At 41.9% G+C, this 17,425-nt stretch overlaps 1 protein-coding gene across 1 annotated transcript in view; it reads left to right on the top strand.

The window, feature by feature from the left end:
• The window catches only part of LOC113034034 (AT-rich interactive domain-containing protein 3A-like), a gene marked incomplete at its 5' end in the record, with an annotated part of 39,614 nt that extends 25,191 nt beyond the window's left edge, over nucleotides 1–14,423 (top strand). The window contains 4 exons of the mRNA XM_026188318.1: nucleotides 2,563–2,827; nucleotides 8,672–8,918; nucleotides 10,712–10,801; nucleotides 13,344–14,423. Of these exons, the coding sequence (XP_026044103.1) occupies nucleotides 2,563–2,827; nucleotides 8,672–8,918; nucleotides 10,712–10,801; nucleotides 13,344–13,510 (769 nt within the window). The remainder of the gene's footprint in view (nucleotides 1–2,562; nucleotides 2,828–8,671; nucleotides 8,919–10,711; nucleotides 10,802–13,343) is intronic.
• Between the last annotated feature and the right edge of the window lie 3,002 nt (nucleotides 14,424–17,425).

Here is a 17,425-nt window from a genome sequence, read left to right as displayed (position 1 = left end):
GTGTGAATATTCAAAAGTTCTGAGCACAGATTTTCACATTTAATGCATTGAGTCCTGTCACTCAAATAGTTAGTAAACCAGGAGACAACATGTCTAGACAGCCCCAAAGAAAGAAGCCTATGCTTCAAAATGGCGTGATCCACAGTGTCGAAAGCTTTTGACAGGTCAATAAAGAGAGAAGCACAGTGCTGTTTTTTATCAAGAGCAAGTATGTCATTGATCACTTTTGTGGCAGCCGTGACAGCACGATGCTGTTTTCTGAACCCAGATTGTAGTTTTGAAAGAACTTCATTAGAGTACAAGAACTCTTTTAATTGCTCACTGACGAGAGACTCAAGGACTTTTGCCAAAACACACAAGTTTGATATTGGCCTGTAATTAGTCAAAATGGCCGGGTCGCCTCCTTTTAATATTGGCGTAACAAAAGCAGACTTCCAAACAAGTGGAATTTCTTTATTTTGGATTGAAAGATTAAAAAGGATCGTAAGAGGTTGTGCAATGTAATCAGCTGCTATTTTCAGAAAATAGGGCTCTATTAAGTCTGGCCCTGGGGGTTTCCTGTGATCTAAGGCTTTAAGAGCTTTATGCACTTCCTGGACAGAAAAAGGAGAAAAATCAAAAAGCTCCCCAAAATATGTTTGGGGTTCTGTGCAGGGAATCATGGGGGCTGCTCCAACAGAGTTAAATAAAAAACCAGTAGCTACGAAGTGCTTGTTAAAGCTGTTTAAGACCTCAGTTCTGTCATAAACTGGGACAGAATCTTTTAAAATGAATTTTGGAAGAGCCTGTGATATTTTATTTATAGATAAGGACTTAATTACTTTCCAAAATTTCTGAGGGTTATTGAGGTTTTCTGTAGTAACAGATAAATAATATTCTGACTTAGCCTTCTTGATAAGTGTCGTGCATTTGTTTCTTAATTTCCTGAAGTCTAACCAGTCAGTCAGGGAATCGTTTTTCCTAGCTTTTGCCCATGCCACATTACGCTGATGGATGGACTCTGATAATTCCGATGAAAACCAAGGGTTCTCCCGTCCCTTGACCCTAAATTTTTTGGCAGGTGCATGCTTATTTAAAATCTTCATAAAAATTTCTTTAAAATAAGCCCAAGCCAGATGGATGTCTGGTATCAGACTCAAGTTTTCCCAATTTACCATGGACAAGTCATAATGAAACGCTTGCTCATTAAATATTTAAAAATTTCTTTTACAGATGATACGCGGTTTACATTTAGGGATTTTAGTGTTCCTACTGGTAGCAACTACACAATGATCACTTAAATCATTACAAAACACGCCTAGAGACAGAAACTTATGAGGGACATTTGTTAGAATTAGGTCAATCAAAGTAGATTTGTCAGGACTCTTTATATTTGGCCTTGTAGGTAGGTTGACCAACTGGCTAAGATTAACAGAGTCACAGAAGGATTTAAATTCATCAGAAGCTATATTCAGCCAGTCCCAGTTCAAGTCTCCGGCCAATAGAAGTTCGTTATATTTTAATTTGGACAGAAGATGCTTTAGAGATAATAAAGTTTCCTTTACAGCAGACGGAGGCCTATAGCACCCAACAACTGTTATAGAAAGAGACTTTACTATTTTAATATCCAAAGCCAAGAATTCCATTTGTTTAGGAATAGATACAGATAAAACAATGGATACTTCATATCTTGATTTAACATAAATTGCTACGCCTCCACCTTTCCTAGGCCTATCTGTGCGATAAAGATTGTATCCCGTTATGTTGATGTCATCATCTGTAATAGATTTGGACAACCAAGTTTCGGAGATAATCACAATATCCGCGTTTGTCGATTTCGCCCAAATTCTGACCAAGTCCATCTTGTGTAATAAGCTGCGTACATTTAGATGAACACATTTTAACCCTGGCTGAGATTTAAAATCGGCAGGGGTCTGGACACTTTTCAATTCAGGTCCAGGATTTGGTTGCACATCTCCGGATATAAGTAAAAGTAAAACAATCATCATTAACCTTCGTTTCATATTACATTTAAAAGCATTTTCGTACTTTGCAGATGTTAACGACAAATACTGCTTTTTCTTAAGTGAAAGTGAAAGATTATACAGAACAAGGGAACCTTGTAATTTGGGTAATACTTCATATCGATTTAAGCTAGCAACCAGAGCCAGATGAATCGTTGGTGACTCCAGGTGCACTGCTACAGTTGACCTAGTGCCACTAAAATAAGTTTCACCCATACTCAGCTCATATTTTTGAAGTCAAAATCTAGTCAATATGACGTCTTTCTTCAAATATGTTAAATTCAGAGATTATTTTAGATGAGTGGATCCTTAACGTCCCACTCCTCACACACACACACACACACAGCTGTGTGTGTGTCTATTTTAGCACTCTGCATCACTGTAAAAATAAAAGGACATCAGGTCCTTGAGCTTCTCTCAGATGTGATGAGAGGTAAGCCGAGGGGTCTTCATTTAGTCCCACCTTTCTCAGCAATTGAAAAAAATGTGACATTAAAACAAAAACAAATAATCAAAATAGTCACAAAAAATCAGGAAATCATTAGCATCTGTTTCGCAGGTATATGAAGTACCTCTACCCGTATGAGTGTGAAAAGCGGGGACTGAGCTCCCCTGGCGAGCTTCAGGCAGCTATTGACAGCAACCGCCGCGAAGGCCGAAGGCAGAGTTATGGCTCAGCCATCTTGAACTGCTCTCTTATGGGAAGCCAAAGCCTTCTGTCCTCACCAAAGATACAGATGTCCCACCTACCCATTCCTACTCACAACAGTGGCCAGATCTCCCAGGTTCCTGTGATCAAGAAAGGTAAGAGACAACAGCAAGGTGTAAGGTGGTGACTAGATTTTACCGTCATTTTATTTCCTGCTTTCTGCTGCATTGTTTACTCAACATGAGTTGTAGCTCAAGGACCTGATGTCCCTGTTTTTTCATTTGCTCTTTTCCTAATTTGTTATGCTAGGATGTTTATCTCTCTTATATGCATCTGTCTGCATCACAGTCATAGACCTGGTGTTGTTGCTTGACACAACCCCCACCCAGCACACACACACAAAAACACAAAATAAAAATCCCCCTGTGAGTATTAAATTATATGTTTATTGAGAGGGATCAGCTCAAAGTGTTGCCATAAAGGAGAACACTTGTCCTTTCATTCGGCTCCAAGAAAGCATGCTGCATGCTTTGCTCCAGTTGATGCCAACACAACCACAGACAGTTACTGTGAGTCCACTGGGTTTTGTCATAAATCACGCCAACACTTCGGCTACCTTCTGAAACAGCGTCAGCAATCATCAGTGACGTCACTTGCCCTTAAAGCAAACCTTCATACTTCATAACTTCTTACTGGATTTCACGACACATGCTCTGAAACCTCCACACAGTGCGTCTCTAGCTCTTTCTGTTTGCCTCTGATGGAAACGTGTCTCGTGTTTCGCCTGCGCTGATTCCTGGATTCCCTGGTGTGTGGTGAACCAGCGTGATGTGTGAATATATTCACTGTAAATAAACTGAACTTTGCGTTTATTTACAGTGTTTTTCTGCTTTCCAACTTCCCTCTGTCACTGATATTTCAGATTTCATCTGTAAGTCAAATCCTTTTACTTGTCAGCGAGACCCCACTCCTCTGCTTCCCCTCATATCTGCTGCCATCTACTCTTCACTTACCACTGAACTGTTCCTGCCGTCTTCAAAGTTGCTGCCATCACCCCAATGCTGAAAAAAACAGGCTTAGATCCCAATCATTTTGATAATTTACCATATCTATCAAAAATTCTCTAAAAGATAGTTGCCACACAACTCCACTCATACTTAACTAACAATAATTTATATGAACAGTTCCAGTCTGGTTTTCGCCCCTTTCACAGCACTGAAACAGCGCTAATACAAATACCCAATGATCTTCTCGTGGCAGCTGACTCTGGTTTACTCTCCATTCTTATTCTTCTCGATCTAAGTGCTGCTTTTCATTCTATCTCTCACTCAAATCTCCTCAGTAGGCTCGCCTCCATCGGTCTCTCCCATATCCCACTAGCCAGGTTTAAATCACTCAGTTTATTCGACTTAAATCCTTCACTTCTCAGCCCTTTCCTCTGGTCGCAGGCGTGCAGGGATCTGTCCTGGGGCCTCTTCTTTTCATTATCTAGCTTCTTCCGCTTGGACACATTTTTCGTAAATACAGTATCCATTTTCACTGCTATGCTGATGACACCCAGCTTTATCTGTCCACTAAACCTGATTCTGCTCTCCCCCGTCCTCCCTCACTCCTGTGTAGCTGAACTAAATTCATGGTTCTCTTCTAATTTTCTCAAACTCAATAGTAACAAATCTGAGCTCCTCCTGGTCGGCTCTAAACAAACACGATCCACAACTAATAGCTTTCCTATTACAATCAATAACTCCAAGAATTTCTCCATGTGTGAAAAGTCTGGGTGTCATCCTCGATAGTACTCTATCTCTTAACTCACACATCAGTAACGTCACTCGGTCTGCATATTTCCAACTCCGTAACATTATTCGTCTCCGTCCTTTTCTCTCCTCGCATGCCGCTGCCATTCTTCTTCATAGCCTGGTCACTTCCCGGGTCGATTACTGCAACTTCTTTCTGGTCTTAGTCAAAAATCTATCCATCAGCTTCAACGTGTCCAGAACTCTGCTGCTCGTATCATCACCAGGACTCCTTCTGTGCACCACATCACCACATCGTTGGGATTCAGGGAGGGGGAGTGTGTGTCTGTGTCAGCCTGCAGCCTCCCACTTCTGCCACCCATCCATCGTGTATGTAGGGAACGTCCCTCCAGGACAATCGGGCTCTCCCGAACACTCCTCGTTAAGAAGAGAGCGTCAAAATGCACTGAGGGACCAGTTGATCTCTTTAGAGAACAAGAGTCCTTTAGAGTTTTTCTACAAAGTTTAAACGACGAATTAAAGAATGAGTTAGCTGCTAAGGAGTTAGCCGCCTCGCTGGATTGTTTTATTGCAATGTGCATGAGAGAAGATGGCTACATCTGTGACCAAAGAAGAAACAGAAACGCTCTCACTCTCTCCTTCAGCAGAAATACTGTGGAAATGGCCGGAGGCAGAGAGAGGGATCTGATGACAAAGGGGGAGCAACCAATGCAGCTTGGTGGCGTTTGCCTCCCTCTGAGCACAGAAGCAGGTTAATGTAGCCAGAAAGGCAATTTCATTGATTCTTTCATTGGAAGACTTTTCCCTATCGTGGCTCATGATACGTTCAAAACTCTCATTACACACTTGCTCCCACACACTCCGAGCATTAACTGACTCCATGGTAGAACGACGCTCTGGCTCTGAAGCTCTTCAAGTAACACTCGATGGACTTCCTGATGTAACTCATAAGATCCGCCTCTCTCTGCGTCTCTTATATTTGTTTGAAGAACTACTTACTCCACTGGTTCTGGGTCACCCCTACCGTTTCCTGATCCTCCATCCTCATCTCCAGACCCATCTGTTCTTCCCATTTAACACAGTCTGGCTGAAGTACTTTGAAAGGATTTGGCACTATCTCTCCCCCTCATAGAATATATGACTCCTCCTTCCCAGTGCTTCACTTTCCACCAGACAGCTGTATAGCTTGTCTAAACCTGAATGGGGGGTGGGCGATGAAAAATACTCATTAGCTGCAGGCATCATCTTCCTCTACCCTAGGTTCTTGTTTTTTAGTTGTCAAGAAGAAAGACAAAGCCCTGCAGCCCTGTATTGACTTCCTCAGGTTGAACAAAATAACTGTTATAAAAATATACACTGCCTCTACTGGCATTTGCTTCCAAGCTGTTACAGGGAGCCACCATTTTCATCAAACTAGAACTTTGCAATGCCTATCATCTGGTGTGGATTAGGCAGGCGGACGAATGGAAGACAGCCTTAACATCCACCTGGGCCACTTTGAGCATCTGGTAATGCTAACACTGTGTTTCATGGTGAACAATGTCCTCCAGAATTTCATTAACCATTTAGGTTTTGTCTATGCAGACAAAATCCTGATCTTCTCCTGGTCCCTCCAAGAGCACGACTCCCATATCCTGAGTGCCTCCTTAAAAACAAACTGGCTAAGTGAGAGAAGTACAAATTTCACATTCACACAGGTTCTTTCTTCCGGCACATTGTTGAGATGGAACACCTCAAACCTGAACCAGCTAAGGTGCAAGTAGTGATCGACTGGCCAGCTCCGGTTAACAGAGAATAGCTAGAAAAGTTGCACCTGTTTGGGTTTGTGAGCAGGCTTCCATGATATGGCTTAGTGTTTCATGCCCTCTTTAAAGCCTCTACCTACACCGCTCACCCATAGTCCCATATAGCTCTTGACCTTTGTCACTGGTTAACTCCTCTAGGTAAATAACACAGCAGTACTTACCACTATTGATCACTTCTCCACTTTGTTGCTCTGCCCAAGTTTCCCTCTGCATTAAAGATCATGCAACTCCTCCTCGACCATGTTTTCCGGCTTCCCTCTGGACATAGTGTCTGACTGCAGAATACTTCTGCATTCGCTTCACAAGTCTGATGAGAGTTCTGCACTGCACTCAATGCCAAGGTCAGTCTGTTCTCTGGCTTTATCCTCAGACGAACAGCTAAGCAGCAAATCAGGTATTGGAGCCCGTCCTGTGCTGCATTGCTTCTTCTAATCAGTCCACTTAGAGCTCCCAGCTGGCCTGAATAGAATATGCCCATACCACGCCTTCTTCATCAACCGGACTATGTCCCTTTAAGTCATCTCTCGGATACCAGCCTCCACTCTTTTGATCTGGTGAAGGTGAGCACTCAGTCCAACTGCATCTCCGCAGATGCCGCTGCCTCTTGAAAGCCACCTGTGCCACCAGGAACAAAATAAGCACCTAGCCGATCGCAGCAGAATCCCAGCAGCCATCTACTGTCCTGGTCCAAAGGTTTGGCTCTCCACTCATGGTTTTACCCGTCTTTTCAAAATACAAACAACTGCCCCCTAAATTTATTGGGCCTTTAGAGTTAGATTCCATGGTTAACCATGTGTCTGCCCATCTCAAATGACCCCACAACATAGAAATCCACAAAGTCTTTCATGATTCCCAATTAAAATGTGTTTTTTCCAGTCCGTTGTGCCCATCCTTCAGACCACCACCGCCAGCAGAGTCATTGATGGGCAACCTGCCTTCTGAGTTACATGGATTATGGATTTCAGACACCACGGGAGAGGCATCCATGGATGGAAGGGATACAGCTCAGCTCCGTCCTGGCTTCCACAGGCCCCAGTTCTGGATAAAAACATGATTAGGAAGTGCCACTGCCGGCAGGGTGTGTACTGTCATGGTCCCTCAGTCCTCCCTGATTGATTTCTTTGGGTTTGTTTTCTATCTGTCTCTCTGGCTCAGCTTTCTCTCTGTGTGCATGGGTGAGACCTGACACACCTGGGGCAGTCACCCTCCTGATCCCAATGATCTTATTAGCAGCAACTGCTTAAAGTAGTGGCTGGCTGCCGTTCTTTGCTGTATGTTGAAGTACACAGTTAAGCTGTGGCTCTTTCTCCTCCATGTGCTTGTCCTACGCAGATTCCTGGATTCCCTTCCCTGGTGTCGTGAGCCAAATGGATGTCCCTTCCTCCCTGGACCCCTGGAGCACGATTCCCCTTTTGGATAGTGTTGTTGTGTAAATATATGCACTGTAAATGAACGCACTGAATTTTCACCTTCTGAGTCATGCACTTGAGTCCAACCTGCTCTTTTGGGCTGCAACTCCATATTTACAATAGCTTTACAATATTATATATTAATATTATTACTATAGTGGGCAGTGGGCCTTTTTAACTATAGTCACTGCGGTTCACAACATGTCACCATACACATGGAGCCTTGGGGGGCAGGTTCATTACCCAGGGGTTGGTGGGTGGGGCTGCTGCAGTATTCAGCCATTCACTGCTATGTGCATCTTAGACATTGGTACTGTTGGAGGTCGAGATGTCCTGGATCTTTGTCTGTGTGCCTCTGGCTCCGTGGGTGGGGGGTTATTGTTGCTTCCAACACTCTCTCACGCCACAAGAAGATTGTTGATTTGTGTATCTGTGCATTTTCATCGTTTTCTTTTCCAGGTACTGTGTTTTTTTTCTTTCTTTGTTTTGTTCTTACAGGTGCAGCAGTCGGTGATACATCGTGTTTTTCTATTTGTCTCAATCCTTTTATTTTATTTCTCCCCGTTTTGTTCTGCCTGTCAGTTTTATACTGTAATAACTGATACAACACTAAAGATAACTTTTCCACTACACTTCTTCCAGCTGCAGGCTGCTGGTGGGCTGTGTGCTGCACGGCCTTCCTGTGATACTCTGCCACATAATGCAAAGCCCAAAACGTTTACTTAAATATACTTCAGTAAATAGAAACAAACAAATACAAATGTGTCAGATTGTTGTGAATTCATCTATAATGTAAATCCACGGAAGAAAGAAAAGGAAACAATGTATCAAATATGAAATGTTTGTTCTTTATGTGAGCAACCAAAGAGGATCTATTTATAGATCACATTTTTAATAAGAACTATTGTGTCAAATCATTTATGTGTTAAAATGAAATTTGGACAGGTGATTAGAGGAGCCTGTTTTCATCAGTATGTATATTAATGTAAATATTGTATAAGAGCAGGGACAGATCATATATTGGCTTTTTTGTTGGTTTTTTCCTCCAGAGGAACCCATGATTGCCAGCTGCCTGTCCAGGCAGGTGGCTCTGCCCATGACTCCCAGCAGCCGTCCTGCTGCAGCCATGGCCGTCCAGACAGCCGCTCTGGAACAGCTGAGAGAGAAACTGGACAGTGGCGAGCCGCCACAGAAGAAGATGATGATGGAGCAGCAGAGGATCATGCAGCATGCCCTGCAGCAAAACCTGCTGGCGATGGCCTCCCAGCTACCCCTCAACATCAAACTTAACAACAGAGGTAAGAACAGTCATTTAAGGTTTGAGTGCATGCTCTTTGGTTGGTGTTGTATGTGCGTCTTTGTCATTTCTTCATTTCATTTTCCAGTTAAAACCAGTTTAAGTAAAGTCTTTAATTTCACAATGTAAACTTCTAAATTTCCAAAACAGTGTTGAGGGCATGACCTCTGTGTCCTGTCACAGCCGTCTCTTTGCGTGGCTTTGGCAATGAAACTTCTAAGGACACTAAAAAGGGTCAATTAAGATGCTTCAGATGCTCGTGGATATAATACTATCTAACGTAATCTGCTGTCCACTGAAGCCTCTGCAAGAACCTAAATGGACAAAGAAATAGATTTCCTATAGCTTAGCACTGTTGCAGCCTGTGTTCCTTTTATTGTCGCAAAGAAATCCTACAATTAGATGTTTTAGTTGTGTAGGCCGTTCCTTTCCATTCACACTAATTTTGTGTACTAAGAAGGTTTTTCTTCTTGTTCATTCTGTTTCCCTTAACATAGTTAAATTTGCTGTTTAAGCTCCTACTTCATCATCTGTTCAGTGCTTCATGATCATGTTTAAATGTGATATTTTACAAAATCCTGATACAATCTGAAGTATTTTAGTAACAAAGCGTTTAACATGGAGCAGGGTCGTACTCACATGGTGTTGCTGTTAAAGGTGTTTTGTGGCACTACCAGGTGACGTAGCCCCAAACAAACACATTTATTAACATTTGTCAGGAATGATGAGTCCAGCTGTTTTAGGACATTTCTGAACCTTGAACATGGAGACACGGTAAGAGGTGGTTAGCATGAATGAACATTTCACATAACAGATGTTCACTCAGATGGGAATTTAACTATTGTTACTAATACAGTGTGATCTGCTCACTTTATGTTTGTAGAAACATATTTGAGGCTGATTTGAGTGTAAATCTGAGCCCAACTCAAAAATGTGTCACAAACAGCAAACGGTGAAATACCTGAACCACTAACATGCACAGAATTCATCATGTAACACGTCATTACAGACTCATCAGACTCGAGATGTTTTTCTCGTGCTGATCATGAGTGAGTACGCCCTCCTGCCGTGGCTTCGGCTGCAGCCAGCGCGGCTCATGAAAATCCATAAGTCACATATGACTTAATGATAGCGGTTAAAGGAAGAATGAGAGGCCCAGCTACTCAAGTGTGATATCATTTCTGTGTGCACCAGTGCCTCGCACATATTAGTCATAATAGCTGCCTTGAATTTGATAGGTGATGGAAGAATGAGGTTAATTCCCACACCGGCCATCCAGCTCTGTCAAAAACAAACCCTGTTATTTAAGATTACACTGAAAACTATTATTATTGTCTCTCAAATGGATAAATTTGTGTTTACAGATGTTTTAGTGCAGCAGCCACCAGCTGAGATCACCGTGTGCACGGCTCGTCTGTTCTCTGAGGACGATTTTGTTCAGTTAAAAGTTTATTTTATTTGCTTTCAGGTTTTGTTTTAGAGTACTATTGACACGCTACGCTTTCTTTCTGCTGGTTTCCGTTCTGAAATGGCAAAAGTTAACGACATTTCTGTCATTTAAGAACCTGGCCAAGTTTTCCGACTGTGTTGTGATAGGATTCATCCATAATTGACATGCAGAAATAGCTGTGCCATCTTTTGACAGTTCTTTCTCCCCAGAACTCTTTAATAAAGCTCTCCTTATCCTGTCACTCTCTGAATTATCACCAATACTCTTCTTGCTTCTTCCGTTCCTTTTCTAAATGCTCATATTGAGTTTTTTTCTCTCTCCTTCTGTGCCCCTTCTCTTGACAGATGATAGACAAGAGACTGCATTGAACCTGTCTACCAACGGCATTAGCAGCATCAACATGTCAATAGAAATAAATGGAGTTGTCTACACAGGTAAATAGAGGGGCCGTTTGCTGATGTAATTGCAGGCAGGAAATTCAATAAGTTATAGGAGCACCCTGGTGCTTAGTCCTCTACACAATTTGATGTCTTTGCTATAAAATCCATCGTAATGAAGTGGCAGTCCAATAGTGTTAAAAAAGTTAAATATCTCAAAATTGGGCCTGTGAATTTGAAGGTTTATTTTCTGTCTGTGTGTGGATACAGGGAGCTTGTGCCTTGTAGTAATTACTGCATCTCTCCTTTAACATAGCCCATTCATATCATCGTGCGATCGTCTCTAAGCTCTCTGAAGTTCTCCACAGAGCTTCCAGCTGCTATTCTCAGATCACTCTGTGGATCCTCTTTCACTGGACCTCAAACTTGTACAAAGACCAAAGATCAACTTATGCTTCAAACTGGCCTCTAACATATCTGAAGGATCGTAGCTGGTGAGGGGTCCCTGCTAACTGGTCATTTGCAATTACCGGTAGATTTCAGTGTCCACAGTGTCTGCCAATCAAGTGAGAAGCAAAAATTTGCTATTTTTTCAGCACTGAACAGGTTGAATGTGTCACTGCAGTCTCGCTCTGCTAAATCTTGTTCAATTCAGTTTTATTTATACAGCACCAAATCACAACAACAGTCGCCTCAAGGTGCTTTATATGTAAGGTCGACCCTACAATAATACATGCAGAGACAAACCCAACAATCATATGACCCCCTATGAGCAAGCAGTTTGGCGACAGTGGGAAGGAAAAACTCCCTTTTAACAGGAAGAAACCTCCAGCAGAACCAGGCTCAGGGAGGGGCGGGGCCATCTGCCGTGATTGGTCTACGTGTCCTCGATCAGTCTCTGTGTGTATGTCTCCATTCCTCGTTCTCTGGGTCCGTCCTGTCCTTGTGTTTCGTCCTTTGTCTCCCCACTCTGCCATGTGCTTCCATGTTTGTCCCCTGTTCTGTTGTTAAGCTTACGTGTCCTTGACATCACTTCCTCTGAGTCTCCAGGTTTTTCTTCTTTTCCATTGCGCACATTGGCCTATGAAAATATACCACACCATGCACATCATAACATGTTGTGTTATGATGTGCATGTAGTAATCTGTTTGGATGTGCTCGGGAAAAGAACGATTATTTTCTTGCACAAAATAGCCCTGATGGCATCAGCTGACCCCCACACAGCCTCATTCACGAATTTAATTCAATTCAATTTTATTTACACAGCACCAAATCACAACAAGTTGCCTCAAGGTGCTTTATATTGTAAGGTAGACCCTACAATAATACATACAGAGAAAAACCCAACAATCATATGACCCCCTATGAGCAGCACTTTGGCGACAGTGGGAAGGAAAAACTCCCTTTTAACAGGAAGAAACCTCCAGCAGAACCAGGCTCAGGGAGGGGGGGGGGGGGGGGCATCTGCTGTGATTGGTTGGAGTGAGAGAAGGAAGACAGGATAAAGACATGCTGTGGAAGAGAGACAGCGGTTAATAACAGATATGATTCAGTGCAGAGACATAGGACTCCTGCTGCAGCATTTTGAATTAACTGAAAGCTTTTCAGGGAGTTTTTAGGACTTCCTGATAATTATGAATCCAGTCGTCCAGCCTGGAAGTAATAAATGCATGAAGCAATTTTTCAGCATCACTCTGAGACAGAATAAAGGGATGGTTGGCTCAACAGAGCTCTGACTTTTTGAAACCTGGGGTTGTTCTTATTTTCTTCAATCAGTGATGAATAGTAAGATGTTCTGGCTTTGCGGAGGGCTTTCTTATAAAGCTGCAAACTATTTCTCCAGGCTAAATGATGATCCTCTAAATTTGTGACACGCCATTTCCTCTCCAGCTTACGAGTCATCTGCTTTAGGGTACGTGTTTGAGAATTATACCACGGAGTCAGGTACTTCTGATTAGAGACCTTCGTTTTCACAGGAGCTACAGTATCCAGAGTCGTACGTAGTGAGGAGGTGAAATTATTAACAAGATGATCGACCTCTGTTGGAGCAGCGTTCAGATAGCTGCTCTGCTCTGTGTTATGCACAAAAACAACATTGGTGTATTTTATTTATGGAGCATTATTATTTAATAAACGTTGATAACTCTGAGTAATTTCTTCATCTACATCTACGCTGCATGTTAATAAAGGTGCCTGTGTGAGATCTGGGACACAGCTTTGACCAAGAACTCTCTTTTTGTTCTTACTTTATGGCTTTAAAAAATATCGAGATATATATCGTATATCTCCATCCAGCTAGAGAATATCGAGATATGAATTTTGGGTCATATCGCCCAGTCCTAACTACTATTGCTGTAAGTTATGTCAGATTATTCCTTTTGCTTGTTAAAACAAACAAAACTATGTTTTTGTCAGCCTGTGAATTTCATTCTCTGGTCAGATCCAAAACCCACTTCATCTTTTTTGATATTACCTGTGAGGGATACCAAAATAAATCCTTTCATGCTTTATAAAAGCGTCTGAAACAAACACGCTCTGAAATCTGATGTTAGGACAGCGCAGAGTTCAAGGCTAACTTGGGCTCGATGTTTCTCCACAGGCGTCCTGTTTGCTCGGCAGTCGCCCATAGCAGGGATGGCAGGACACCATGGGAAGCATCATGGCTGTCAGACTCAGGGAAGAAGCAGCCCTACAAAGTTCCAGCCCTCCTCATCCTCCTCGTCCTCTTCTTCTTCTCTCCATGGACACCGAAACACCTCCCCCTGACCCTCCACTTCTTCTCACCTCCCCCTCCAGTCCCAGTGAGAAGAACCATGTTACTAAATCATCAGATTAACTCCAGTTTATTTCAGTTGTGGTTTACTCCACATCCACAGGTGAGCAAAGCACTGATTAAAAAGCAACTGTTGCATATAGACATCTACCTGCCCCCCACTTTTAACCTGTGTGACAGAACATTGTTCATGTCCTCAAACACATCTAGTTAGTGTGGAAAAGTTCACTCATCAACTCAACATACCACCACAGTGAGCCAAAGACTCGTACCCCCGCGCTGAAATGATGTTGCAGCTGAAACCGTGGTTTTGGTTTTTGTAACATTGTGACAAACCTCAGAAACGGACTGTTTACAGTGGATACATGAGGGACTGATCCAAAAACAAGAAGCACATCAGAGGTGAAAACCATCTGGTTCATTAGATAAACAGATACTCAAAGACTGGTGTTCGTTCACACGCTGGAGTTAAAGTGATGTGTTTACTTTCCTCTCTACTGCATGGCTCTGTCCACCCGCTAACAGTCCTATAAGCACAGCGTGTCTCAAAGCCATGTTGTTCACAACACAAAGATCAGCTACACAATTCATTTGAATAATTCGTTTGTTAGGTTTCCCCAAACCAGCTGGTACCAAACTAGCAATAGCCTGAGTTTGCTGTAGTGTATAATAATATGATAGCTGCCTAAGGTGTGTACTATGTAAGTATAATAACCACTCCAATACGTATTAAAGCTGCATCTTGACACTACAGAGAGCCTCAAATTTGGGGAAATCCCACTGTAGCTGTTCAAGTGCAAAGAGCTGCTGTTCAGTGTGTTTGTGTCTCCACCATAACCAGAACACGTCTCCATCATGGGATTCATCGTTTGTTTAGTAAATATGTAAACGTAATTAGAAAGCAGGCGTGTTTGTGTCCTCTCTGCTTTCAGGATGTTGGGCACAGCTTACATTAAAGTAATGAACGTGTTGTTCTGAGGGCAAATATTGCACTTTATGTTGAGCGTGATTTTTACCCTGAGTAAGATTTTGGAAGCTCTTCTGACAAAACCATACGTGTAAAGTCTGTGCTGAGGTTGATGTAGATATACTGTAGATGCACAGATGGTGTGATGCTGTTGGGCTGACTGAAAGTCCTCAGAGGAAACGACTGTGACGAGAACGAGCAGCAGTTCAGTTGGCAGGCAGTAGGTGAGCAGGAGGCAAATACAGGTAACAGAGCAGTCATGAGTCAAACGTGGTTTTATTTTGGGTTTCTGTTTTAAAATAATGCTCTGGTGTCTTCATAAAGACCTTTGTTCATCGTGAAAGGCAGTGGACACACGCTGAAGTGTTGTTTCTAGTACGTCTGTTAAAGCAAGTGTATGTTTGATCCTGTATCATCACTCTCGCTGATGCTCGTTGGCAAAACTTCACCAAACCACCTACATACAGACAAAGGATTAATACAAAATATACCTCATACATTTACTTTGTTATTACTGTTTTAGTTCAGTGGATCGCTGGGTTTTTTTCACATTTTACATGATTAAACAAGAGACACACATCTACCTCATTCATTATACAACGTGCCAACAATCACGTCTACATGGCAACTTTCATATCCATGTATTTATGAACCAGCAAGTTTACAGAGCTTTTTTACGTTATACCAAAAGAATCCAGATGAAAATGAACAGAAAGAAGAAATGATGGTGGCACAAGTGTAAAAGGTGTTTTAGATATAAATATGTGTTCATGTGATACTTTTTGTGACTGATTGTAAGAAACTGCAGAAATGAATTTGGGATCTTGCATCTTTCTCAGAATGACGCAGCTTTACATTTATCGTCCATATTTATAGCAGGGAAATTGTTGTAATTCAAGCTGATATCAGCCTAAAATTGTCTCCTGCAGTGCTGACAAACACTAAAGACATCATGAAATGCTATAATTACTTAAACTCCAGCACTCGCATAAAGATGTTTTTGATGTTTATCTCAGATTCACTCAGTTATCATTATGATGCATTTGCTTCAAACATGATCAGAGGACGTTTCAGTGGCTCCGAGCAGAGAACAACAACAGTTTGGAGTATTTGCATCATTTACTTCCACGTACAGGCCAGGCTGGGTGATGCTACAGGTTTCAGTAACGTCCCACAGACGACAGAAACATCTGAGCAAAATGAGGAAGAACATTTTTGTGTTTGTTGCTTTTTGCCTGTCATCATTAACCAGCACAGCAGTAACATCGTTCTTTTTGAGTACTTCACATCACATCTGTTTGGTGAAACTGAGCTAACATTCCCAGATATTCACTTCAGTCCCATCACATTTAGGAATGTTACCCTCAGATTCCTCCTCATTCATTTCAAAGCAACATATGAAGAGTTCGTGGAATGTAAGCATGTAGTTGTGTCTATATTTCAGATTTAATGATGGCAAAAATGGCAAAGACACAAACGCAGTACAGAAAGATGTGACTCACTGGGAGCTAATAGAGTGTTGCAATCAATACTTTGTATTAAATCAAAAATATAATATCTCTGTATGTTTAATTGTGGGTCCTGAACCACAAATATAATTTGTTTTAAACCTTAATAATTCTAAGAACATTCACTGCTACCTGCTGTCGTTTAACTGGGTTTTTTGGGGGTTTTTAACTGTTGTAACTAAACAAATCGCAGCCACGGACACGTGAAACTAGCGTGGAGACGCTCCAGGACCAGTGAGACTGTCTCTTTCTTAGCATCCTGTAGGATGATGCCCACTACATCGTTTAATTCTGTTTTATTTGCATCCAAACACAACAACAATGGCCTCGAGGTGCTTCAGCAGCTCAGATAACTGCGTGGCTGAAACATTTCACACTCACTTGATTTTGAGCTCATCGAGAGCAGAGAACCAAAGAGAAAGCAACACCTCCGCATGCAGGAAAAATGTAACCAAATAACATGTATTGTATTTGATCTATGATATGCTCTGCTTGTAGTTTTTAGACAATGACTGCGTTATGAGTTGTGTGCAAAGCTGTAAATGTTTCCCTTTGTTTGAATACATCCAGTGCATTCTGGGACACTGGCGTGTGGTGCTCAGGGGTAAAAATGTGTCAAAAACTGTTGTGATGGATTTTCTGGGTTTACCATTTGACTTGTGGTGCATTTAGAAATAAAAACATGCGTTTAACGCAACCTTTCCATTGTTCTGTACAAATGTTTGTGTTACCAAATGCATTTATATACACATGATACTCCACAATCAGTATCTTGGGTTCTGACAAACTTGACTTGTGATGCATCCTGAAAACACTCTCATTATTACTTTTTATTATTTCTTGTTCTACTGCAAGAAAACAGTGAAAACATTTGTTTCAGAAACAGAAAACTGCAGAGTCCTTTTCAGCAAATGCAGTTTGTCGAGTGCAGCATTAAGCAGGTAAAATGCTGTAAAGATTGGTTAATTAAGACTGAGAATCCTGATGTAATTAGGGGCAGCAAAGATTAGCGGTTGTCAATGGTGCAGCTAGGATTTGCAGTAATAGGTTTATTATTGGGGCTTGCTGAATGTTACTTTATACTTCTGAATAAACAAAAACAAATTAGGAGCAGTCATCCAATAAAGGGTTATCTTGTCAAGGGCTGACAGAAATCCATGCCCCTATAACACAGTGTTAATTTTATGCACCACTGACAAACACAATGGTAATCAATAACAACACTATAAAATAAGGTGAAGCATCACTCTGAGCTGAAGGTGCTGGATGGATCCATGAGCAGAAAAACCATTCTGGCAGTATTTTCGGCGTTCCTCCTGTGCACAGTGTTACACAGCAGGAAAGAGCTCGCCTCTGCTACAGAAGGACGAGCATGTGAATAAAGTGCACAAAAAACTGCTGCCATGCACTCTTTGTAACATCTGTAAAGACAA

Source organism: Astatotilapia calliptera, chromosome 12 (genome assembly GCF_900246225.1).
Source record: "Astatotilapia calliptera chromosome 12, fAstCal1.2, whole genome shotgun sequence".
Lineage (NCBI taxonomy): Eukaryota > Metazoa > Chordata > Actinopteri > Cichliformes > Cichlidae > Astatotilapia > Astatotilapia calliptera.
This window is presented reverse-complemented; position numbering and strand designations above follow the sequence as displayed.